This window comes from Aquarana catesbeiana, linkage group LG08, assembly GCF_042186555.1.
Source record: "Aquarana catesbeiana isolate 2022-GZ linkage group LG08, ASM4218655v1, whole genome shotgun sequence".
NCBI classification, from domain to species: domain Eukaryota; kingdom Metazoa; phylum Chordata; class Amphibia; order Anura; family Ranidae; genus Aquarana; species Aquarana catesbeiana.
In genome coordinates, this window is record NC_133331.1 from 96,325,153 (window position 1) to 96,346,979 (window position 21,827).

General features: G+C 41.8%; 1 protein-coding gene across 4 annotated transcripts in view; it reads left to right on the forward strand.

The window, feature by feature from the left end:
• The first annotated feature begins 780 nt into the window (after positions 1-780).
• BTRC (beta-transducin repeat containing E3 ubiquitin protein ligase) overlaps positions 781-21,827 on the forward strand; it is a 324,424-nt gene continuing 303,377 nt past the window's right edge. For 2 of the 4 annotated variants that reach the window (XM_073596174.1, XM_073596175.1), the window contains exon 1: positions 781-881. In XM_073596174.1, the coding sequence (XP_073452275.1) occupies positions 864-881 (18 nt within the window). In that variant the 5' untranslated portion in view covers positions 781-863. The remainder of the gene's footprint in view (positions 882-21,827) is intronic. The other 2 variants (XM_073596177.1, XM_073596178.1) reach the window with 2 other exon arrangements.

Sequence of the window (21,827 nt, forward strand, 5' to 3'; positions counted from 1 at the left end):
AATTGTGCGCTGCATTTGGAGATTTCATAATTTGCCACATCACAAATGTCAATTCTCCACGACGAACGCTAGTTTACAAGACCGCTTCTGGCTCGTCCTTGCTTCCAAGCATGCGTGTTTGTACTTTGGTCTTTTGTTTGATGGACTTGTGTACACACGCTCGGAGAATCCCACAACCGGCATTTGTCCGCAGAAAATTTTAAATCCTGAAAATTTTAAATCCTGCCATCCAACATTTGTCCGCGGAAAATCCGACAATTGTCCGATGGAGCGTACAAATGGTTGGATTTTCCGCCAACAGCCTGTCATCGAACATTTCCCGTTGGAAAGTCCGATCGTGTGTACGAGACTCCATTTACGCCTGCTTGTTCAGCCAAAATGTGCAGCACAAAAACACCCAAAAAAGGTGCAGGAGCTTCTCCGGGGGCATTTATTTGTTGCTTCTTTTGGCACCGCAAGCATGATGCACACTTTTTTTTTTTCCACGTGTCCCCTGAATGGGTTGCTGTACGGCTGTCGTGCGCAAAAAACGCACCAGAAAAATGCACAACACGGCGTTAGCAGGAGGCGCAGGTGTGAACGTGGCCTAATGACTGGTCAGCTGCAATAAGTGACATTGTATTCTGATGTATGCACACACTTTAATGAAAATGTCATGTCTGCCTCTCTATTATACACCATGCTGTGTCATCATCTTTGTATACACTCCGCTATTCACTATAACATGTCATCCTCCCGCCGGCTCCGACTTCTCAGGAGGTTTGAGCCTGACGGGTCGCCGTAGACGTCTCGGTTAAGGGCGGCACGTGACTATGACGTCATGTGACGAGGAAGTGGCTGTGTGATCTGGGTGTTCTGGGGTGATGGCATCATACAAAAAGGTAATGGGGTGGATCGGATAACGGGGGGCGATGGGGGGGACAGGGAGGGGGAGGGGATGAGGTTGGGGCTCCATCTGATCTCCGATGGGCCCCATCCTGGCTGTCTCTGCCATTCAGCCTGAGGCCTCCAGGTGCTGGGGGACTACAAGTGACAGCATGACCTGCCGGGGTCTGTTGTGTCTGTGATGAGATGACATGATCAGTCTATGTTCACCATGATCAGATCTCTTCCTGTATATGTCTGCCAGTATAGATCCTGTATATACAGTACATGGGGGGGAGACACTGACAGCTCTCATCTACAACTCCTCCCATCCTCACCACAAAGAAAATGTATATCTATAGGTGTATACCTGGGACTGTATGTGTACAATAATATATGTATAGTAATATATAAAAAAAAAAAAAAAAAAATATATATATATATATATATATATATATATATATATATATGTGTGTGTGTTCTTTTGTCAATGGAAATATAGCCATGGACCTCCTGATTGCATTTATATTAATGTTTGGTAATACTTCGTTCACACCTGAGTGTAATGGTGAAGTGTTTCTGTGCGAATTTCCGAAATATTCCAAAACACGAAACGCACGCTTGGGTATCATTCATTGTTAATGACACCAAAGACTGCCCCAAAAAAAAAAAAAAAAAAAAAGGGTAGAGGAGCTACTTTGGTGTGTTTTTCAGGCGTAGGGCAGCACATTCGAGTGAATACATTTGCCTACACTGTCACATGAAAAATGCACTTAAAAGAAAATGACGCACCGCTAAGGTGTGAATGGGGCCCTATGAATTGGATGATATGATGACTCTCTGGGCTCCTTTTAGACTTAAAGTGATTGTAAAAGGACCCCCCTTGTAAAACAACCCATTCAATTTAAAGAGGAACTGCAGTCTGCTCACATAATTTGTAATAAAAACATCTTTGCCATTCTGAAGATTCCCTCCAAACACTTTGCATATTATTTTATATATACTGTGATTCTGTACTTGCCAAATATGCTGCAGAAATCTCTCTCTATACTCTAAGTCTGGCTGCAGCCATTTTAACTGTGGGCAGCTGAAGCTGCTGCCTGTTCACTTCCTGGATTTACACAGACACACACCTCCAGCTCTGCAGCTCTCATTGGCCCTCTTATGACTCATCCCCCCTCCCTTTCGTGCAAAGAGAGAGAGAGAGAGAGCTGTGTATGATGTCATAAGCCTAGGCCTTTTTACCAGACAAGAAACAGGAAGTGGGCTGTTTAAGGTATTTACTGGCAGAAAAAAAATGTTTTACTATCCAAAGTTAAAACAAGAAGGGCAGAAGATTTAATAGATGGAAAGATGAAAAAATGACTGAAGTTCCGCTTTAACCACTTGCCATCCGCCATATAGCAATATGACGGTGGAAAAGTGGTTTAGTTATCCTGATCGGGTGACGTGATCAGGATAATAAGTCAGGGCACAACGCAGCGATCGGAGGTGCTGTGTGTCAGTCTGATATACCGCAACTCTGATCGTGGTATGGAGCCTCTGACAGAGGCTTCTTACTATGTGATCAGCTGTGACCAATCACAGCTGATCATCGAGTGAACCAGGAAGTCCCGGTAAACGGCTTTCCTCGGTTCACACTGACAGGGAGAGTCAATTGGCAGCTCTCCCTGTCGGGGGGGGGGGGGGGTCTCTGCTGATAATCAGTACATTGATTATCAGTGCAGCCCCCATCAGATGTGCTCATCAAGTCTGATCATTGGAGGAGAGCAGGCTGAGTTCCTAGCATAGCCAGAGAACTGACCACACTGTGCTCTCCCATATAGTGTGGTCAGTTTTTAACAGGACATCAAAGGGACTGGCAGGAACATAAAGGCAGCAATACAAAGAGAACAGGATACTTTATCATACAAGTACATGGTACATCAGGCACAGGAAAGGGGGCTTAAAATGGTCTATCCAGCTGGTATTAAATGTCAGTAGGCATGTTTGTTCAGTATTGGCCACAGCAACTACCCTGGAACATGCGCATTACAATATTTTTACAATTACAATTTTACAATTTTTCTGAAACGCAAACCACCTTCGCAGTTTATATTTCATTCATTAGAGGAAAATCTTTCCATCCTGCACATGTTCTCAACACTACAGTGAAATCGATCTTCAGTTTGACCCCACTATTCGAAATCAAACGCTCCGAAAATGCCGGGAGGGCGTACATGGATGTACTCCCGTTCTTGTGGCGGCTGATCACCGATCGGGGTAAAGAGCCAATCCCAACGGGCCCTTTACCACGTAATCAGCTGTCAGCCTGTTCGATCACAGTGATGGGAAAATTTGAAGGCGCAGAATAGGAAACTTCTTGGTCAAAGGAATTTTCAGATTGTGTATATGTTGTTTTCGTTCTGAAATTGCATTCGTTTTAAAACTGAATGTTAAAAGCAAGTGAAATTTTCAAATGACATTCTTTCGTTCAGCGAATGTACAAATATTTTTCGTATGAATATTCTCGTCCGAAAATCGATACGTATATGGCCCGCATAAGTCTCCGTACACACCTATGCAGTTTGCTTTTGATCCATTTCTGCAGTGCTTTTTGCATTTTTGCATTTAGTTAAAAAAAAAAAAAAAAAAAAAAAGCTAAAAATGAACCCTATAGTACAAAAAGAGCAGATTATCGCTACTATAAGGGGTTCCTTTCCTCTTTACATTCAGTTACAAACAGTACACAGTGATGGGTTCTGGCTGTGAGATAGACTTTGCGTCTCGCACCCGGAAAAATGCAGGGTCAATCTGAGCGGAGCTCAGCCATTTATAGGCAGCTTTGTATTCTGCGAATAAATACAAAGCTTCCTCTGATTGGCCAAGTCAGAGGATATCATGTCATCAGCTCACCCCTCTGAGTTAGCCAACATTTTCCGCTGATGAAGTGGTACTGTGTGACTTTGAAAGGTTGGACTTGATGGGATGTGATCACTTCTCAGACAGAATCTGGAGCAGCTGTGCATAGTAACCAATCGGCTTCATCTTGTTCATTTAGGGAGTAACTCCACTTTTGTTGAGAAAAAAACATTCCCCTCTGGGTGATCTATGTACATTAAAAGGATTTTAACGAACTTTGTTGCAGATTCCTACCTTTTTTATTCTGAAGAAATCCCTGTGCTTTTGTCTGTGTCCATGTGGAAAGTGGATTTAATTGGAGTGGTTTTATAATTATCAATCAGCTGCTGCACTTGCAGGGCTCTAATGAGGAAACTTGCAGGGTCTGCATCCCTTTAGACATGATTTCCTATCTGGAGTATCTCGCCAAAAATGACATTTTTGTTGCAGGGGATGACGGAAATCTGACTTATATCTTAGTGCAGACTTCTGGGAAAATCAGTGAGCCAATCACACAAGCAGGAAATGATGTTTCTAGGGGGGGCATTCTGTATACATAATGTGTACAGAACACTAGGTAGCCATATTGCATTGCATTTTGCAGAAAATTGAAGAGCAGCAGATTGAAAAGGAAAGGTAATTTCTAATGACATTCAATTACAATATGACTTGAGTCGCAATTGCTTATAGTAATATATTTTTTTTTTTTCCCATTAAAATGGAGTTACCATTTAAGCTTTAAAAAATGAAAACTAGAAGCTAATTAGTTGCCATACCCAGTCTTCATAAATTCTGTCTTTCCACAAATTGGACTTTTAAATGGATCCATGATCTACTGGTGACATATGTTTCCATGTGGGTTAAAGAGGAGCCAGGTTCCACAAAATTTAATAGCCAGCAGCTACAGAAATAACAAATAATAAACAGACGCTTACCAGTAGAGGTGCGCCGAAATTTTGGTACTGAAAACCAAAAATGACAGTTTTAAAGAAAAAAAAAAAAAAAAATTATATATATATATATATATATATATATATATATATATATATATATATATATATATATATATATATATATATATATATATATATATAAAATTTGTATTCGACTTTTTTAAATTAATATAATGAATATGCATTTGTTGGCCATTATTGGCTCCTTTAGCACAAGAAAAGCTCAAGAAAAATGCATCCCTATAAATTCTATGTATGGCTTTACACTGGTCCGTTGCGCTTCCCTTGTGGTGCTAAAAATCCTTCTTGCTGCATTTTTTGGTTAGGTAAAAAAAAAACGCACCAAAAATGCACCTCCCTGATTGAAATGCATTGAAAATGCATCAGTAACACACCCGTTCCGTTTTTGAGTCACATGGCCTATGAAAAACACACCATAAGCACAGTAAAATCGTGGTAAGATTGCAGCGTAATCTAGTGCATTATCGGCACCTTTTTCTCTAAACAGCAAAATACAGATAACTCCATTTTCGGCTGATATGTTTCGGCGCATCTCTACTTGCCAGTCCAAGGATCCGGTGCCGCCCTCACCCGGGCTGGTTCTTCACTGGTCTTCGGGTCCCTGGGGCCAGCATGTTAACTGTGGGAAGCTGGCTGTGACTCCAGAGCCAGCCTCCCACTATGCGCCGCATCCTGTGAATGGTCCCACAGTGTCCCAGAAGGTTGTCGGAGGGGGGCCAATTTCCACTCGGATTGCGTGGGAGCAGGTTCCTGCCAAAACTAGATACCCGCTCTCCATCATAATAGAAAATAAAAATAAAATTGTGGTAGAGGAGAAGGGGAGCGGAGGAAGAGCAGGACTTCCCCTTTTGGGTGAAGTTCTGCTGTAACCAGCTGGTTAACCAGCCCCCCCATACTCTGGCTTTCACCCAGGAAGACGTGTGATGGGAATATATCCATGTACAGCTTTGGAGTGTCTCCACTGAGATCATCAGCCATCATCAGTCCAGCCAGGAATTTGTGTTCTCTGATTTTCTATGAAAAGCGATGGCTGATCTGAAAAGCCTTGACCTTTATCTTGGATTATTAGTCTCTGAGTGTATGTAATACAAACCAGAGCATAGCCCTAGAGTCAGAAGAAATATTGATCTGACGTGTAAGAAGCTTTTCACCAGATCCCATTGTGTACACAGATCTCTTTACAGAAAAATACCAAAGCTGCTATTGCTGATTTCCACCTAAAATGTTTATTTGCTGGTCGATATGTCAGACTTGTATATTTTCTTGCCAACTCAGGACTAGTATAGAGATCAGGAGTTGTGACGTCGCTGTCTTCACACTCGTTCTAGCCTAGTGACATGCAGGATAGTAAAGCCAGAGGATCAGCATGACAGCCAGGCAGCTAGTCATTTCACAAGATGATCAGCAATGGCAGCCAACCTGTTTTTTTGACAGGCCTCCTTGAACTGATTGATACAGGTCTTGACAAACCCCAGGTCACCATGGCGACCAGAAGTTTTGTGCTTACACCAGGGGCGCTGCCCGAATTCACCCCACACGTGCCCCCCGCTATGTATCTCGGGCTCCGATTGCCCATCTGCGGGCCCAGACCGGCATATTGGGTGCCGTTGGGTAGAGGGGAGGGAGGAGAGGGGACACGCGTCCCCTCTCCTCCCCTCCTAGTTTTTGTAAATGGGGACCCGGAAGTGACGTGTGACGTCACTTCCGGGTCCCCATTTACAGTTTTCCCCATTCGCAGTGCCATGTGCATTGCATTGCATTCACTGGAGCACAGGGGAGATAAGCAGGGTCTTTTAAACCCTAGGTATCATTAAAGAGAACCTGTCACCAAAAAAAACAATCATCAGTTAGCGGACTCTTTGTTTTCAGTGTGATGGAAAAGAAAAAAAGTTAAAAGAAAAAAAATTTTTTTTATTTGTAAAAAATTTAAGTTACACCTAAGCATATACAAACGTAAACGCACGCGGGGTGCCTATGCCTGAAACCGTCGATAGCAATACATATGAACATATACACCAGATTGTGTGTGTGCAAAAAAACTCAAAAACGGCTCTGGCTGTGAAACGGTTAAAGGATAAGTTCACCTTCGTGAACATATTACATGCTCCACCTGTAAGTGTGGTTAGATAAAAAAAAACAAAAAAAACTGGCTCCTAACTTTCCTAGATGGCTCTTCGATTCAAAGCAATTATATATACATATATATACAGTGCATCTGGTTATTTGAAGAAATTGTAAATGTAATAGTTAAACCTCGTCAACGCGAAATTTTGGGCTGATATAAAAGACACAAATTAATGTGGTGCAGTTTTCTTAATACCTCATTAAATCATTTTTTTAAATGTAAGCAGTGTGTAACTGAATTGTTCAAATATCAGTCTCTAGTCGTCTCTTTACTGCAGAACTTAGAGTAGGGGAGGGAGAAGCAGCACAAGGAACCAATCAGTTTTGTAGGAAGTATGATGATGGAAAGAGAGAGCAGAGTGTGGAAGTGATGAGCTCCTCAGTCTGCTGCTTCTCCTTTCACTGTTCAGTCACAGGGTGGAGATGGGACCTTTAGGCCACATTCATATGGCCATTTACATGCAGCTACCAGATTCCAGTGGCAAGAATTACAGATTCTTGTGGCTGGAAAGACCGGGGCATGAGAATAGCAGCAGCCGCTCAGCCTGTTTTAAATAACAGGTTGGCGTTGGCTGCTGCTTTTGCATGTAGCCACACACAAAGCTTTAACTGGAGTTAGGGATGGATGTCTGAACTAGAAATAAAGGTTTTGGCTGGAACTGCTGCGGAGAGAAGACAGGTCTCCTGCTCTGTCAAACAGGGCTTTGTTATCTAGCAGAGCTTTGTAAATCTCAGGGCTGGATGGATAGACAAACCATTTGGCAGGTAAAATAGACCCAGTGTGTTTGGCTGAAGCCATTTAATGTCAATCAACTGTGTTTACTCTTTTTAAATCTTAATGACAACAGAAACTACCCAAATGACCCTGATCAAAAGTTTACATACCCCAGTTCTTAATACTGTGTATTGCCCCTTTAACATCAATGACAGCCTGAAGTCTTTTGTGGTATTTGTGGATGAGGCTCTTTATCTTCTCAGATGGTAAAGCTGCCCATTCCTCTTGGCAAAAAGCCTTCTGTTCATGCAAGGCAGCCCAAGAATTTACAGGAACTGCATGTTTGATATCTCCCCAGAGTGGCTCAATGATATTGAGGTCAGGAGACTGAGATGACCACTCCAGAACCTTCACTTTATTCTGCTGTAGGCAATGACAGGTCAACTTGGCCTTGTGTTTTGGATCATTGTCATGTTGGTCCAAGTACGTCCCATGCGCAGCTTCCTGGCTAATAAATGCAAATGTTCCTCCAGTATTATTTGATAACGTACTGCATTTATCTTGCCATCAATTTTGACCAAATTTCCTGTGCGTTTGTAGCTCACACATTCCCAAAACATCAGTGATCCGCCTCCGTGTTTCACAGTAGGAACGGTGTACCTTTCATCATAGGCCTTGTTGACTCCTCTCCAAATGTAGCATTTATGGTTGTGGTCAAAAAGCTAAATTTTGGTCTCGTCACTCCAAATGACTTTGTGGCAGAAGGTTTGAGGCTTGTCTCTGTGCTGTTTGGTATATTGTAAGTGGGATACTTTGTGGCATTTGCGTAGTAATGGCTTTCTTCTGGCAACTTGACCGTGCAGCCCATCTTTCTTCAAGTACCTCCTTATTGTGCATCTTAAAACAGCCACACCACTTGTTTTCAGAGAGTTCTGTATTTCACCTGAAGTTATTTGTGGGATTTTCTTTGCATCCCGAACAATTTTCCCGGTAGCTGTGGCTGAAATTTTTGTTGGTCTACCTGACCATGTTTTGGTTTCAACAGAACCCCTCATTTTCCACTTCTTGATTAGAGTTTGAACACTGCTGATTGGCATTCTCAATTCCTTGGATATCGTTTTATATCTCTTTCCTGTTTTATACAGTTCAACTACCTTTTCCCGCAGATACTTGACAATTCTTTTGCTTCCTCCATGACTCAGAATCCAGAAATGTCAGTGCAGCACTGGATGAAAGATGCAAGGGTCTGTCAGGAGTCCAGAAACTCATTGACCTTTTATACACACACACTAATTTACAAGCAAACAGATCACAGGTGAGGATGGTTACCTTTAATAGCCATTCAAACCCCTTTGTGTCAACGTTATCAGGCCAAAATCACCAGGGTATGCAAACTTTTGATCAGGGTCATTTGGATAGTTTTTGTTGTGATTATGATTTAAAGAGTAAACGCACTTGATTGATAACAAATGGCTTCAGCCAAACACTAACCATGAGTGAAAGAAATTGTTAGTGAACAGGCAGCAGCTTCAGCTGCCCACAGTTAAAATGGTTGCAGCGACTCAATGGAGGGAGATTTCTGCAGCACATTTGGCATGTACAGAATCGCAGTATATATATAAAATAACATGCAAAGTGGTTGGAGGGAAGCTTCAGAATGGCAAAGATGTTTTTATTACAAATTATGTGAGCAGACTGCAGTTCCTCTTTATTACTAGCATGAATTTTTCTGCCATTAATCCGCACCTTTGGCGCAAGAAGTATACATCCCTTTAAATCTTATGTATGTCTTCACACTGGTCCATTGCGCTTCTATTGTGGTGTTTAAAAATCTCGCTTGCTGCATTTTCGGTCAGTTTAAAAAAAAAAAGAATAGCAGCAAAAACACACCTCCCCATTAAAATGCATTGAAAACGCAGCAAGAATGCATCAATAACACACCCTTGTTACGTTTTTGATGCAGTTTTTGAGTAACATGATTCATGAAAAACAGACTGTGAGCACGGCAAAATCACGTGCGTTTTTGGCGCCATTATCGGCACTTTTTTCTTTATCGGAGAAATGCCGCAAACACAATTTTCGATGGAAATTTCGGTGCATGTCTAGGATCTCTTGCACATTGGTGGTGTTGTAGTTGGTCATGTATGTTGGGAGATCAGTGTGAGAATATGGAGCTATCCTGTAGATCTAGATTAGTCTGAAATCAGAAAATCAAAGTCAGGAGGTAGAAGAATGTGATCATCTAAATCATTTTTCCAGATTAACTTTTTTAATTATAAAGTGAAGTCTTTGTTTTATATTGTAATCACTTGTGTAAAAGCCTCTTTTATTATCGATGTTATTGTCTTTTAACTTTGAGCATTTTTTTTCCTGTAAGGATCCTCTTCCGAGCAGCTATAACACTGAGATTTAATTAAGAAACAGAGTATATAAAGTGTACACTGTACTGGGCAAACGGGAAATGATTTCCCTGTATTTACTTTTCTGCGTACTCTGTGATATGACATTGGAAGGAAGCCAAACTACCCAATGATATAACATTCTGTGGTAGGACGATCGTTCACATCCACAGAATGTGCAGCGTGGTTGACCATTGTGCCATTGACCTTTTAGGGCACATTTACATGAGCTTTGCCTGGCATTTGGCCACAACAAAAGGGTTTTGGGGGAAAAAAATGTATACAATTTTGTGAGTCGCCCTTTTGAAATTTTTTTTGGCGATACGGCACTGCGTTACTTTCACTGACAATTTTTTTTTTAAAGACAAATAAAGCTATATTTTGGTGGTATTTGATCACCACTGCATTTTTTGCACTATAAACAAAAAAAAGACTGACCATTTAAAAAAAACAAAAACAAAAAAAAAACAATATTTTTTAATTTGTGCTATAAAACTCATCCGATTAAAAAAAATGTAAAAAAAATCTAATTTCTTCATCAATTTAGGCCAATATGTATTCTGCTACATAATTTTAGTTAAAAAAAAAAAAAATCCCAATAAGCGTTAATTGATTGGTTTGCGCAAAAGTTATAGCGTCTACAATTTGGACAATTGGAACCCGCATTCAATTCGCAATAGAGTAAACCCAACCTAAAGGTATATTAGAAGAGGAGAGTTTACAGACTGACAGAAAAAAAAAATCAAAAGCTCATTCAGGGAGGAAATGAAGAGCAGAAAACATTCTAAACGCGTCTGACGCCTAGATGCATTTAGGTGCAATTGATGATTAATGCATTCCAGTTGTCAGAATAAATTATTATTGTGGCCAATGGAATTCATTAATGCTCAAAAGCTTGACGTGCCTAAACACACCCGCAGTACATGGCTTTGGGTGCATTTCTTAACCACTTCAGCCCCGGAAGGATTTACCCCCTTCCTGACCAGAGCACTTTTTACAATTTGGCACTGCGTCGCTTTAACTGCTAATTGCGCGGTCATGCAATGCTGTACCCAAACGAAATTTGCGTCCTTTTCTTCCCACAAATAGAGCTTTCTTTTGATGGTATTTGATCACCTCTGCGGTTTTTATTTTTTGCGCTATAAACGGAAAAAGACCGAAAATTTTGAAAAAAAAAAATGATATTTTCTACTTTTTGTTATAAAAAAAAATTCAATAAACTAAATTTTAGTCATACATTTAGGCCAAAATGTATTCGGCCACATGTCTTTGGTAAAAAAAATGTCAATAAGCGTATATTTATTGGTTTGCGCAAAAGTTATAGCGTCTACAAGCTAGGGTACATTTTCTGTAATTTACACAGCTTTTAGTTTATGACTGCCTATGTCATTTCTTGAGGTGCTAAAATGGCAGGGCAGTACAAAACCCCCACAAATGACCCCATTTTGGAAAGTAGACACCCCAAGGAAATTGCTGAGAGGCATGTTGAACCCATTGAATATTAATTTTTTTTGTCCCAAGTGATTGAATAATGACAAAAAAAATTACAAAAAGTTGTCACTAAATGATATATTGCTCACACAGGCATATGTGGAATTGCACCCCAAAATACATTTAGCTGCTTCTCCTGAGTATGGGGATACCACATGTGTGGGACTTTTTGGGAGCCTAGCCCCGTACGGGGCCCCGAAAACCAATCACCGCCTTCAGGATTTCTAAGGGTGTAAATTTTTGATTTCACTCTTCACTGCCTATCAGTTTCGGAGGTCATGGAATGCCCAGGTGGCACAAAACCTCCCCAAATGACCCCATTTTGGAAAGTAGACACCCCAAGCTATTTGCTGAGAGGCATGGTGAGTATTTTGCAGCTCTCATTTGTTTTTGAAAATGAAGAAAGACAAGAAAAAACATTTTTTTTTTTTCAATTTTCAAAACTTTGTGACATAAAGTGAGGTCTGCAAAATACTCACTATACCTCTCTGCAAATAGCTTGGGGTGTCTACTTTCCAAAATGGGGTAATTTGGGAGGGGTTTGTGCCACTTGGGCATTCCATGGCCTCCGAAACTGTGATAGGCAGTGAAGAGTGAAATCAAAAATTTACGCCCTTAGAAAGCCTGAAGGTGGTGATTGGTTTTCGGGGTCCCGTGCGCGGCTAGGCTCCAAAAAAGTCCCACACATGTGGTATCCCCGTACTCAGGAGAAGCAACAGATTGTATTTTGGGGTGTAATTTCACATATTCCCATGGCATGTTTGAGCAATATATCATTTAGTGACAACTTTGTGCAAAAAAAAAAAAAATTAATAAATTTGTCTCTTTCCCGCAACTTGTGTCACAATATAAAATATTCCATGGACTCGACATGCCTCTCAGAAAATAGCTTGGGGCGTCTACTTTCCAAAATGGGGTCATTTGGGGGGGTTTGAACTGTCCTGGCATTTTATGCACAACATTTAGAAGCTTATGTCACACATCACCCACTCTTCTAACCACTTGAAGACAAAGCCCTTTCTGACACTTTTTGTTTACATGAAAAACATTTTTTTTTGCAAGAAAATTACTTTGAACCACCAAACATTATATATTTTTGAAAGCAAATGCCTTACAGATTAAAATGGTGGGTGTTTCATTTTTTTTTTTCACACAGTATTTGCGCAGCGATTTTTCAAACGCATTTTTTGGGGAAAAAACACACTTTTTTTAAATTTTAATGCACTAAAACACACTATATTGCCCAAATGTTTGATGAAATAAAAAAGATGATCTTAGGCCGAGTACATGGATACCAAACATGACATGCTTTACAATTGCGTACAAACGTGCAGTGGCAACAAAATGAATACATTTTTAAAAGCCTTTAAAAGCCTTTACAGGTTACCACTTTAGATTTACAGAGGAGGTCTACTGCTAAAATTACTGCCCTCGATCTGACCTTCGCGGTGATACCTCACATGCATGGTGCAATTGCTGTTTACATTTGACGCCAGACCGACGCTTGCGTTCGCCTTAGCGTGAGAGCAGGGGGCGACAGGGGTGCTTTTTTTTTTTCCTTTATTATTTTTTTGCTTTTTTATCTTATTTTTACAGCAATAGGTAGTGACAGGTGCTCTTTTTTTTTTTTTCTTGAAAAATTGGCGTCTATTAGACCCTAGATCTCTCCTCTGCCCTCAAAGCATCTGACCACACCAAGATCGGTGTGATAAAATGCTTTCCCAATTTCCCAATGGCGCTGTTTACATCCGGCGAAATCTAAGTCATGAAATGCTCGTAGCTTCCAGTTTCTTAGGCCATAGAGATGTTTGGAGCCACTCTGGTCTCTGATCAACTCTATGGTCAGCTGGCTGAATCACCGGCTGCATTCTCAGGTTTCCCTGTTGGGACAGGAGAGCCAGAGAAAAACACGAAGACGGTGGGGGGGGCATTCCCTCCCACTGCTTGTAAAAGCAGTCTAGAGGCTAATTAGCTGCTAGGATTGCTTTTACATGAAAGCCGACCACTGGCTGAAAAGAATGATACCAAGTTGATACCTAAACCTGCAGGCATCATTCTGGTATAACCACTCAAAGTCGTGAATGGCGTACCTGAAGACAAAAAAATGGTTAACAATAAAACACAGTAAACGGTAAAGTATAAAAAATTGCATACCTGAAAAGCAAACATGATAAAACATAACAACAACAAAACATTGCAGAATAGAATACAGTAAAAAAGAGCAGAACAATAGAGAGAGAGAGAACAATAAAACGACAACTATTTTTTTATTTTATTTTTTATATATATATATATATATATATATTTTTTTACACTTTTTTTTGTAACTGTAACTTTCATAACTGTAACAGTTCCAGGTTCGGGTCTCTCAAAATGCGATGGCATCTTGGGAGACCCTGTGAAAGTGCGCCTAGTCTGTGCAATGCTGTACCCTACGCTAATACTCAACTAATGAATGGTAGCGTTCAAAACATTCACCAATGCAAAGACCAGGATTGTCAGGACAGGAGGGACAATAATAGCGGGTGTCACGCAGTAATCAGAAAAAAAAAAAAAAAAACTGCTTGGTGTCAGTGTGATGGGGGGGTGATTGGGGGGTAAAGGGGGGTGTATTGTGTGCCTGGCATGTTCTACTGTGTGTGTGTGTGTGTGTTGTGCACTCACATTGCAGTCTTCTCTCCTCGGCGCCGAAACGGAAAATACCGAGCCGAGGAGAGATGACATAATTTCCTTTGCTGCTGTTTAGCATACAGCAGCAGAGGAATGATTCTATTGGCCGGCAGCGATCGCGAGGGGGGGGCCACGAATGGATGACCTCCCCCTCACCTCCGATCGCCGCTGGACAAAAGCCGACCGCCTTGGGCACCGGGGGGGGGGGTCCGATCGGACCCCCCCACCCGCGGGAGGCAAGTGCCTGCCCGTGCCATTCTGCCGACGTATATCGTCGTGAGGCGGTCGGCAAGTGGTTAAGCAGCTTTTCTCCTGCCAGCAGTTCTGGTGTTCAGAGGGGCAAAGCAAATGCCCTGTGTGCATGAGGCCTAATGGCACTGACTCATTCAATATAATAAACGGTAGTCCGTACATGTATTGCACTTATTAATTGCTGCCAAGGAAGATTCCAGAAAGGGGTTCACTACAGGCTGCATGTAGTATAAGTACCAAATAATGAGATGTCTGTGCAGTGTGAATTTAGCCATACAGTTTGTATAGCTGAAATCGCATTCGGACCAAAATGGTGCTGGACTTTTTTTTTTTTTTGTCTCCACTGGAATCGTATTGCATGGGTGTTCGGACCCATGTGATCCGATCCCACAGTTTGCACTGCATTCTGTGAACCAATTTGGGGGTGTCATTAACTTTATATTGACACCTGTAGAGGTTTGCAGAGAGTAGTGTGAACTGCCTGCGATTCAGATGCGGGAACGACCGCACAAGAATTGCTGTGGTTCCCCCATCACACCAGTGTGAACCCAGCCTTAATGAATGACTGAGTGCAAAGTATCTGCCTTGGTGGTGCCATGGGGCGGATTTGCTAAAACTGGAGCATTAAGAATCTGGTGCAGCTGTGTATGGTAATCAGCCCCTAACTTCAGCTTCTTCAATTAAAGTGTTACTTAACCCAGGACCCTGCATTCACTATATCTGGTCTCCCGCAATACACAGAACATGGAAATGCAATTATTTTAGTAAATATAAACTGCTAAATACTTTTTCTCATCAGCAGTATATAGCAGTCTTGTGACTTCTCTGTGTCCAGCCAAGCACTGGTTAAAGCCTGTAGGAGGAGTTTTCATTCTGCACTGATTTACCTATGATGCTGCATGACCCCTGACGGTGTTGATTGGCCCTGTGCTGATCACATGCACTCCTAAGGGGGAAAAAAACCTCTTTAGTAATACACAGCAATCTGAGCATGTGCAGAGTGACTTCTAAAGGCTCTGTTCTATCAGGAGATGGATTGGGGACAGTGGAAGGAGGGGAGGATCAGAGAAGACAGGATCAAACAGCCTTTTTTACACAATGTGCAGGATTAACCCCTTAGGTTCCACAGTGAGTATAACGAGCATGCTTTACGGCATATACAGACTGATTTTATGGCTGTGGGTTTAGTAACACTTTAGGTTTTGACAATAAATCCTGGAAGCTGCTTGGTATCTATACAGAGCTGCACCAGATTTTGCACTCTCCAGTTTTAGTAAATCCCCTCACCATGTGTCAAACACTTTACTGTTTATCCTCAGTTGGCGCTACACACATCACAGGTTTCCACCCATTAGCCCCGCACAAACAGGAATATATACAGTACATACGTGATATACTTGCTCATCTTTCCACCCCTCGGATTGTCACTGATTTACGTCAGGTTGTCCATGTGTTAGATTGTAGCCAATACTTGCTTGCTATTCCAATAATGATCGGGTAATAACTGTGTGCACCTTGTGGAGCCTGATTAGTGATTGGTGTGATCCAATACTAATGGGAGAACACACCAATGCTGCTGCAGATATTTGCAAGCACCTCTAGTCACCTGCACTGCATACTTGCAATAGTTTGACATCCATGGCAATTTTTAGCATCAGGTCTGTTTTTCATGATAAGTGCATGTACCTGATTTTAAAATGGGTAACAAGTACAGGAATATGTTGCCCCATTGAGATCACCATTCCCTTCCTGCTTCTGAAAATGCCCTTACCTGCTTTCCTGTCCAGAAGACATGGACATAACCATAACTATTCTTAAAGCTGTCCACTTCTAACACCTATGCTTACTAACCTGTGTAAGAAAGATCTATACTTACCTATTTTCAGCTCGCTCTTGTCCAGTCACATGATCTCCCCTGCGTCTGCCAGTTGAGGCTGCAGGGGAAAGGAGAGAGCGCTCAACAAAATCGAATAAAGTTTAAACAGTGATGTCACTCATAGGCTTTAATGACCCATCCATTGTTGGCGCTCTCTCCTCTCCCCTGCAGCTTTGCTGGCTGATACGGGAGATCATATAACCAGGCTGAAAATAGGTAAGTGTACAGATTTTACTTACACAGGTTAGTAAGCATGGGTGTAAAGAGGGGGTATGGGACAGTATCAAGAGTAGTTAAGGATACACCCGGAATTTCACTTTAAGGGTCCAGGTCAGTATCTACCAGCCATTCTCAACCAGGATTCCTCAAACTTTAGGGTTCCTCCTGAAATTGCTAGAAGTTATTTGCGATTTCTGTCTCACTTACACTGACCACCAGTGCAAAAATGGCAGTTTTCAATGAACCCCCAATGTAAGTGGTCTCTTTTACGCTGACCACACACCACACACCAACACCACAATTTTTACTGTTTTGTTCTTTTTTTCTTAATTTTATGAATATTACTGAAAGTAATTTTGTTGTATAAAACAGGAGGGTCTGGTCTTTGTGTCAAATATGCTAGGTATACCACAGTCTTTTATTTTTCTTCGGAATAGCTCAGGTTTGGTCCAGATTTGGGTTTGGATCAAACCTGGTAGGAAACTGTCATTCCCATCCCCTGCTGTCCAATCAGTTGTGCACAGGTCATTCTTTAATCTGTAGCTACATGTACAGTACATAAAAGGGGCGCGAGGCAGGGATACTCGCAAAGTCCTTGACTTAATATGGCCCCTTTGGTAGATTAGGTCACGGTTATTGACTGGGGGGGACACAGCTTCCTTCTGGGTCTGGTCTCAACCCAAGTTTGGACCAAACCCAAGCTCATCCCTAAAGGCAGCCTATAAAGCAAACCTATTTATTTCCCTAGTACAAGAGGTATTCAACAAGTTAAAGGAATATTAGAATCTAAAGCATACAATTATGGGAATAACCTTTATTTTTCTACACAAGCTCCATCCATATCAAGCCAACTCTGTAAGTGATGATACAAGCCATTTATGCCATCCCAGAAGAACTGAGGGTCCAGAGCCAATTTAAATTTCTTTATACCGTCTTAACCTTAGAGATCAGGGTCTCCAAACTTTCTAAACAAAGGGCCGGTGTATTATCCTTAAGACTTTAGGGGTGTGGGGGGGGGGGGGGGGACTGTGGCCATTGGGAATGGAAATTTTGCTGGCATCAGTGGGAGTTAACAGTACATTTGGTATTAGGTGAAGGAACAGTGTCATTGGGAGGAATAGTACCCCATTGTTGGTGTCAACAGGAGAAATGGTGCACCATTGATGTCTGATGACATAATAGTGGAAGGAATGCATAAAAGCAAGCAAAGGGGCCACATCCAGCTCCCGGGCCGCAGTTTGGAGACCGATGTTATAGATCATACGGCCAATACTTTAAAGCTGTTGGTGGACATTTTTAGTACTATTTTTAGGCTTTTTCTTTTTTGTGATTTGAATAAAAACGTACTAATGTTTATAACGGCATGAAAGCCAGAGGCGCAATGAACATAATTCAGTATTTTGGTAGGTTCACATCTCTTTATTGGTGATAACATTCAAGCCTCTTATGTTTACTGCAAGTGTCAGAACAACTGTCACCAGAACACGACTTTGAGCGGGGAATGCAAGAAGCACACTGCATAGTTTCTAACCCATTTCTTGTTGGAATTTGATTTTTGAGGAAGACAGCTGCACCTGGAATTAAGTTCCAACATTCTTAAAAATGAATGGGCTTAACCTGAGGTTCAACATTCTATCTTGGTTAAAAAAAAAAAAATTACCCTATTTTGCGGTGTTTGTATACTGTCTGATTTATTTATTTTATTTTGTTTGTCTTCAGTGTTGTTATTGTGATACACACGTTATTGCACAAAATTCTGTGCTATAACTTGCGTCCCGTAAATGCACCACAACAATCTGAATGGACCTTTAAAAATTGAGCAGCTTCCTAGGAACCTTAACCACTTCCCGCCCGGCCCATAGCAGATGACGGCCAGGCGGTGGTTCAGTTATCCTGACTGGGTGTCTTATGACGTCCAGCAGGATAACATGCTGCCGTGCGCCCATCGCGGCGATCGGTGGAGCGGTGTGTCAGTCTGACAGACGCGAGTAGAGGAGAGCCAATCAGCGGCTCTCCTGACGGGGGGTCTGCGCTGATTATCAGCGCAGCCCCCCTCAGATGACCACACTGGACCACCAGGGATCGCCACTAGGACCATCAGGGAAGGGGGCAACATGTGGATGGCAAGGTATGTACCCCATGGTCATCCACATGTGCCCAATCAGTGCCCACAAATGGGCACTGATTGGCACCATTATATTGCAGTGATGCCCAGCAATGCCACCCTTGGGCATCAGTACCCCTAATCAGTGTCATCAGTGCCACCTGTCAGTGCCCATCGGTGCCACCTGTCAGTGCCCATCGGTGCCCATCTGTGCCCACCCATAAGTATCCATCAGTGCCACCTATGTGTGCCCATTAATGCCACATGTGAGTGCCCATTAATGCCACATGTGAGTGCCCATTAATGCCACATGTGAGTGCCCATTAATGCCACATGTGAGTGCCCATTAATGCCACATGTGAGTGCCCATCAGTGCCACCTATGAGTGCCCATCAGTGCCACCTATGAGTGCCCATCAGTGCCACCTCATTGCCACCTCATCGGTGCCTGTCAGTGCAGCCATATCAGTGCCTGTCAGTGCAGCCATATCAGTGCCTGTCAGTGCAGCCATATCAGTGGCCGTCAGTGCAGCCATATCAGTGCCCGTCAGTGCAGCCATATCAGTGCCCGTCAGTGCAGCCATATCAGTGCCTGTCATTGAAGAAGAAAACTTACTTATTTACAAACATTTTTAACAGAAACAAAAAAAAAATTGTTTTTTTTTTCAAAATTTTCGGTCTTTTTTTATTTGTTGTGCAAAAAATAAAAAACGCAGAGGTGATCAAATACCACCAAAAGAAAGCTCTATTTGTGGGAACAAAATGATAGAAAGATTTGTTTGAGTACAGTGTGGCATGACCACGCAATTTTCATTCAAATTGCGACAGCGCTGAAAATTGGCCTGGGCGGGAAGGTATCTAAGTGCCTGGTATTGAAATGGTTAAATAATTGAGATGGTGGAAAAAAAAAAAGGAAAATTAGAGAAATATGATGTGGCTGCCTGCAAGTCATTAAAGCCCAACTCCTGGCACAGCTTTTCTTCTTCTTCTTCTTCTTTTTTTTTTTTTTTTTTTTTAATGATTTAGGAGCTCTCTAAGCTCCGCAGAGAGCTTCTTGTATGTACAACTGCATTCCCGGCAACCTGCTGCATTGAATAGAGATCTATGAGCAACCCAATTGCGCTGCTGTGCTTTTGTGAATGGCACATCAGAGTGGTGGGGGGGGGGGACGCACAGCAACAGAACTGGTGTCATTCTTAGACCCTGTTCTGACGCAGTGGGGAGGTGTAAGTGCTGCTCCCATTGTGCATATTCAGCATTTTCAGTGGATCTTAGACAACTCCTGAAGTGGGGAAAAAAAGAAATAGCTGTGTCTAGAGTTGAGCTTTAATCCTCATAAAGAAATAGCCAGACGTGTATTGTATCATGTGGCCCACCTGCACAATGATGAAAATTTGAGTTATCCTGGGTCACAAATGGGATGGAGAGGACGGGTAGAGAAGCAGTTGGTTACAACTTGTTTTAGAAGTAGAGATGTACACTAAAGATATAGTGAGTGCTCCTATTAAAATTGTGTTGTTTTTTTTTTTTTTTTTTGTTTGTGTTTTATATATATAATCTACATTATGGTTAAGGTTCGGTTGACACTGCCGGGACTTGGTATCCGACTTGTGAGACCCTAAGTGCCGGTTCACACAGGGGCGACTTGTCAGGCGACCTAGCCACCTGACAAGTCGCCTCCCGTTCTGTACAATGGAACCGTTCTAATAGGAGCGACTACTTAGAAAAAGATTCCTCGGTTGCAGGTCGCCTCGGTGAGGCGACCTGCAAGTCGTGCCGCCCCTGTGTGAACCGGGGCTAAGGCCTTATGTACACTGCTGCTACTTAACGGACGTTTAGGAGCAGTTGGGCATTTTTTTTCAACTGCCCCTGAACTTTCCTCTGATATCTTATCAGTACACATGTACACAGGTTCGTTTACAGTCGTTTCTATTTTTGCCTATTTTGAAAAAAAAAATAAAATATATATATATATATATATATATATATATATATATATATATATATATATATATATATTTATGTATTTTTTTTTTTCTAAATGCAGCTATACACAGCATGGTAAAATGGACGCTTTAAACGTGGGTTACTACCTATCAAGTTAAAACGTTCAGGAGAGGTTGTAAAAACGTCCCGTGTACATGAAGCCTAAGTCACGTGACATCCCATTTTAGTCCATGAGAGTCTTAATTCGCACTACTGAAGTCGTTCCGACTTTAATGGCAGTCGTCTCCAAGTCACATTCTTCTCTTAATTGATATGATTTGGATCCGACATCCGCCTATAAACGCAACTACCTAAAAACGACAGTAAACGAACCTGTGTGCTAAGGATGGCACTGTTCTGTTCCAACATGACTGCGCACCAGTGCACAAAGCAAAGTTCATGAAGACATGGATGTGCGAGTTTGGGGTGGAGGAACTTGACTGTCCTCAACCAGATAGAACACCTTTGGGATGAATAGGAGTGGAGACTGCGAGCCAGGCTTTCTCGTCCACATCAGTGCCTGACCTCACAGATACCTCAAAAAAATGAAAAATTTATATATGTGGCGCTCACTAACTCTATCAAAAACCTTCAGTAATCATAAAACTGCAATAAATATATCACAAAGCACAGTGAAAAAGTATTAAAAAGCAATAAAGATCATCAAGGGTGTAATAAAGTTCACTAAAATGTAGAAATCCTGACGCACAATGTGAGGTGAAAAAAACTACTCATCGAGTGTAATATTGATTTCCAAATTGCAATACAGTAATAGATATAGCCGATAAAGTGCAAAGAATAATATAAAGTGATAATGTGCAAAAAGAGAAAACGTGACCCACTAACACACTGTGTGTAATGGGTATCCCAAACAAACAATGGTGATCATAAAATAATATAATAATATTAATAATGAATTATCCAATAATTAGTGCAAGTCCCAAAGGTGATAATAATGTAACTCCCAATAGCAGCAAAATCCGATCTTCTAGAAATTATGGCAGATAGAAGTGGAAGTGCAACAGGCAGTCTCTGTGATGAAATGTGTCCCGGATAGAAAGAAACCGTCAAATAAATACTCCGGAGTGTGACGTCTGTTTTCCCCCAGCCTCTCACCTGCAGTAGCGGCCCCTAATGGGCCAAATCAAGCATGAGCCAACGGGTGAGGCAATCCACAGAGGATCCGGTGGTAGTTGCAGCGCACGGGGACACTCGATCTATAGTTCCCAATTAGACTCTTCCACTAAACCTTAATGTGAGAAAGGCCAAGTTCA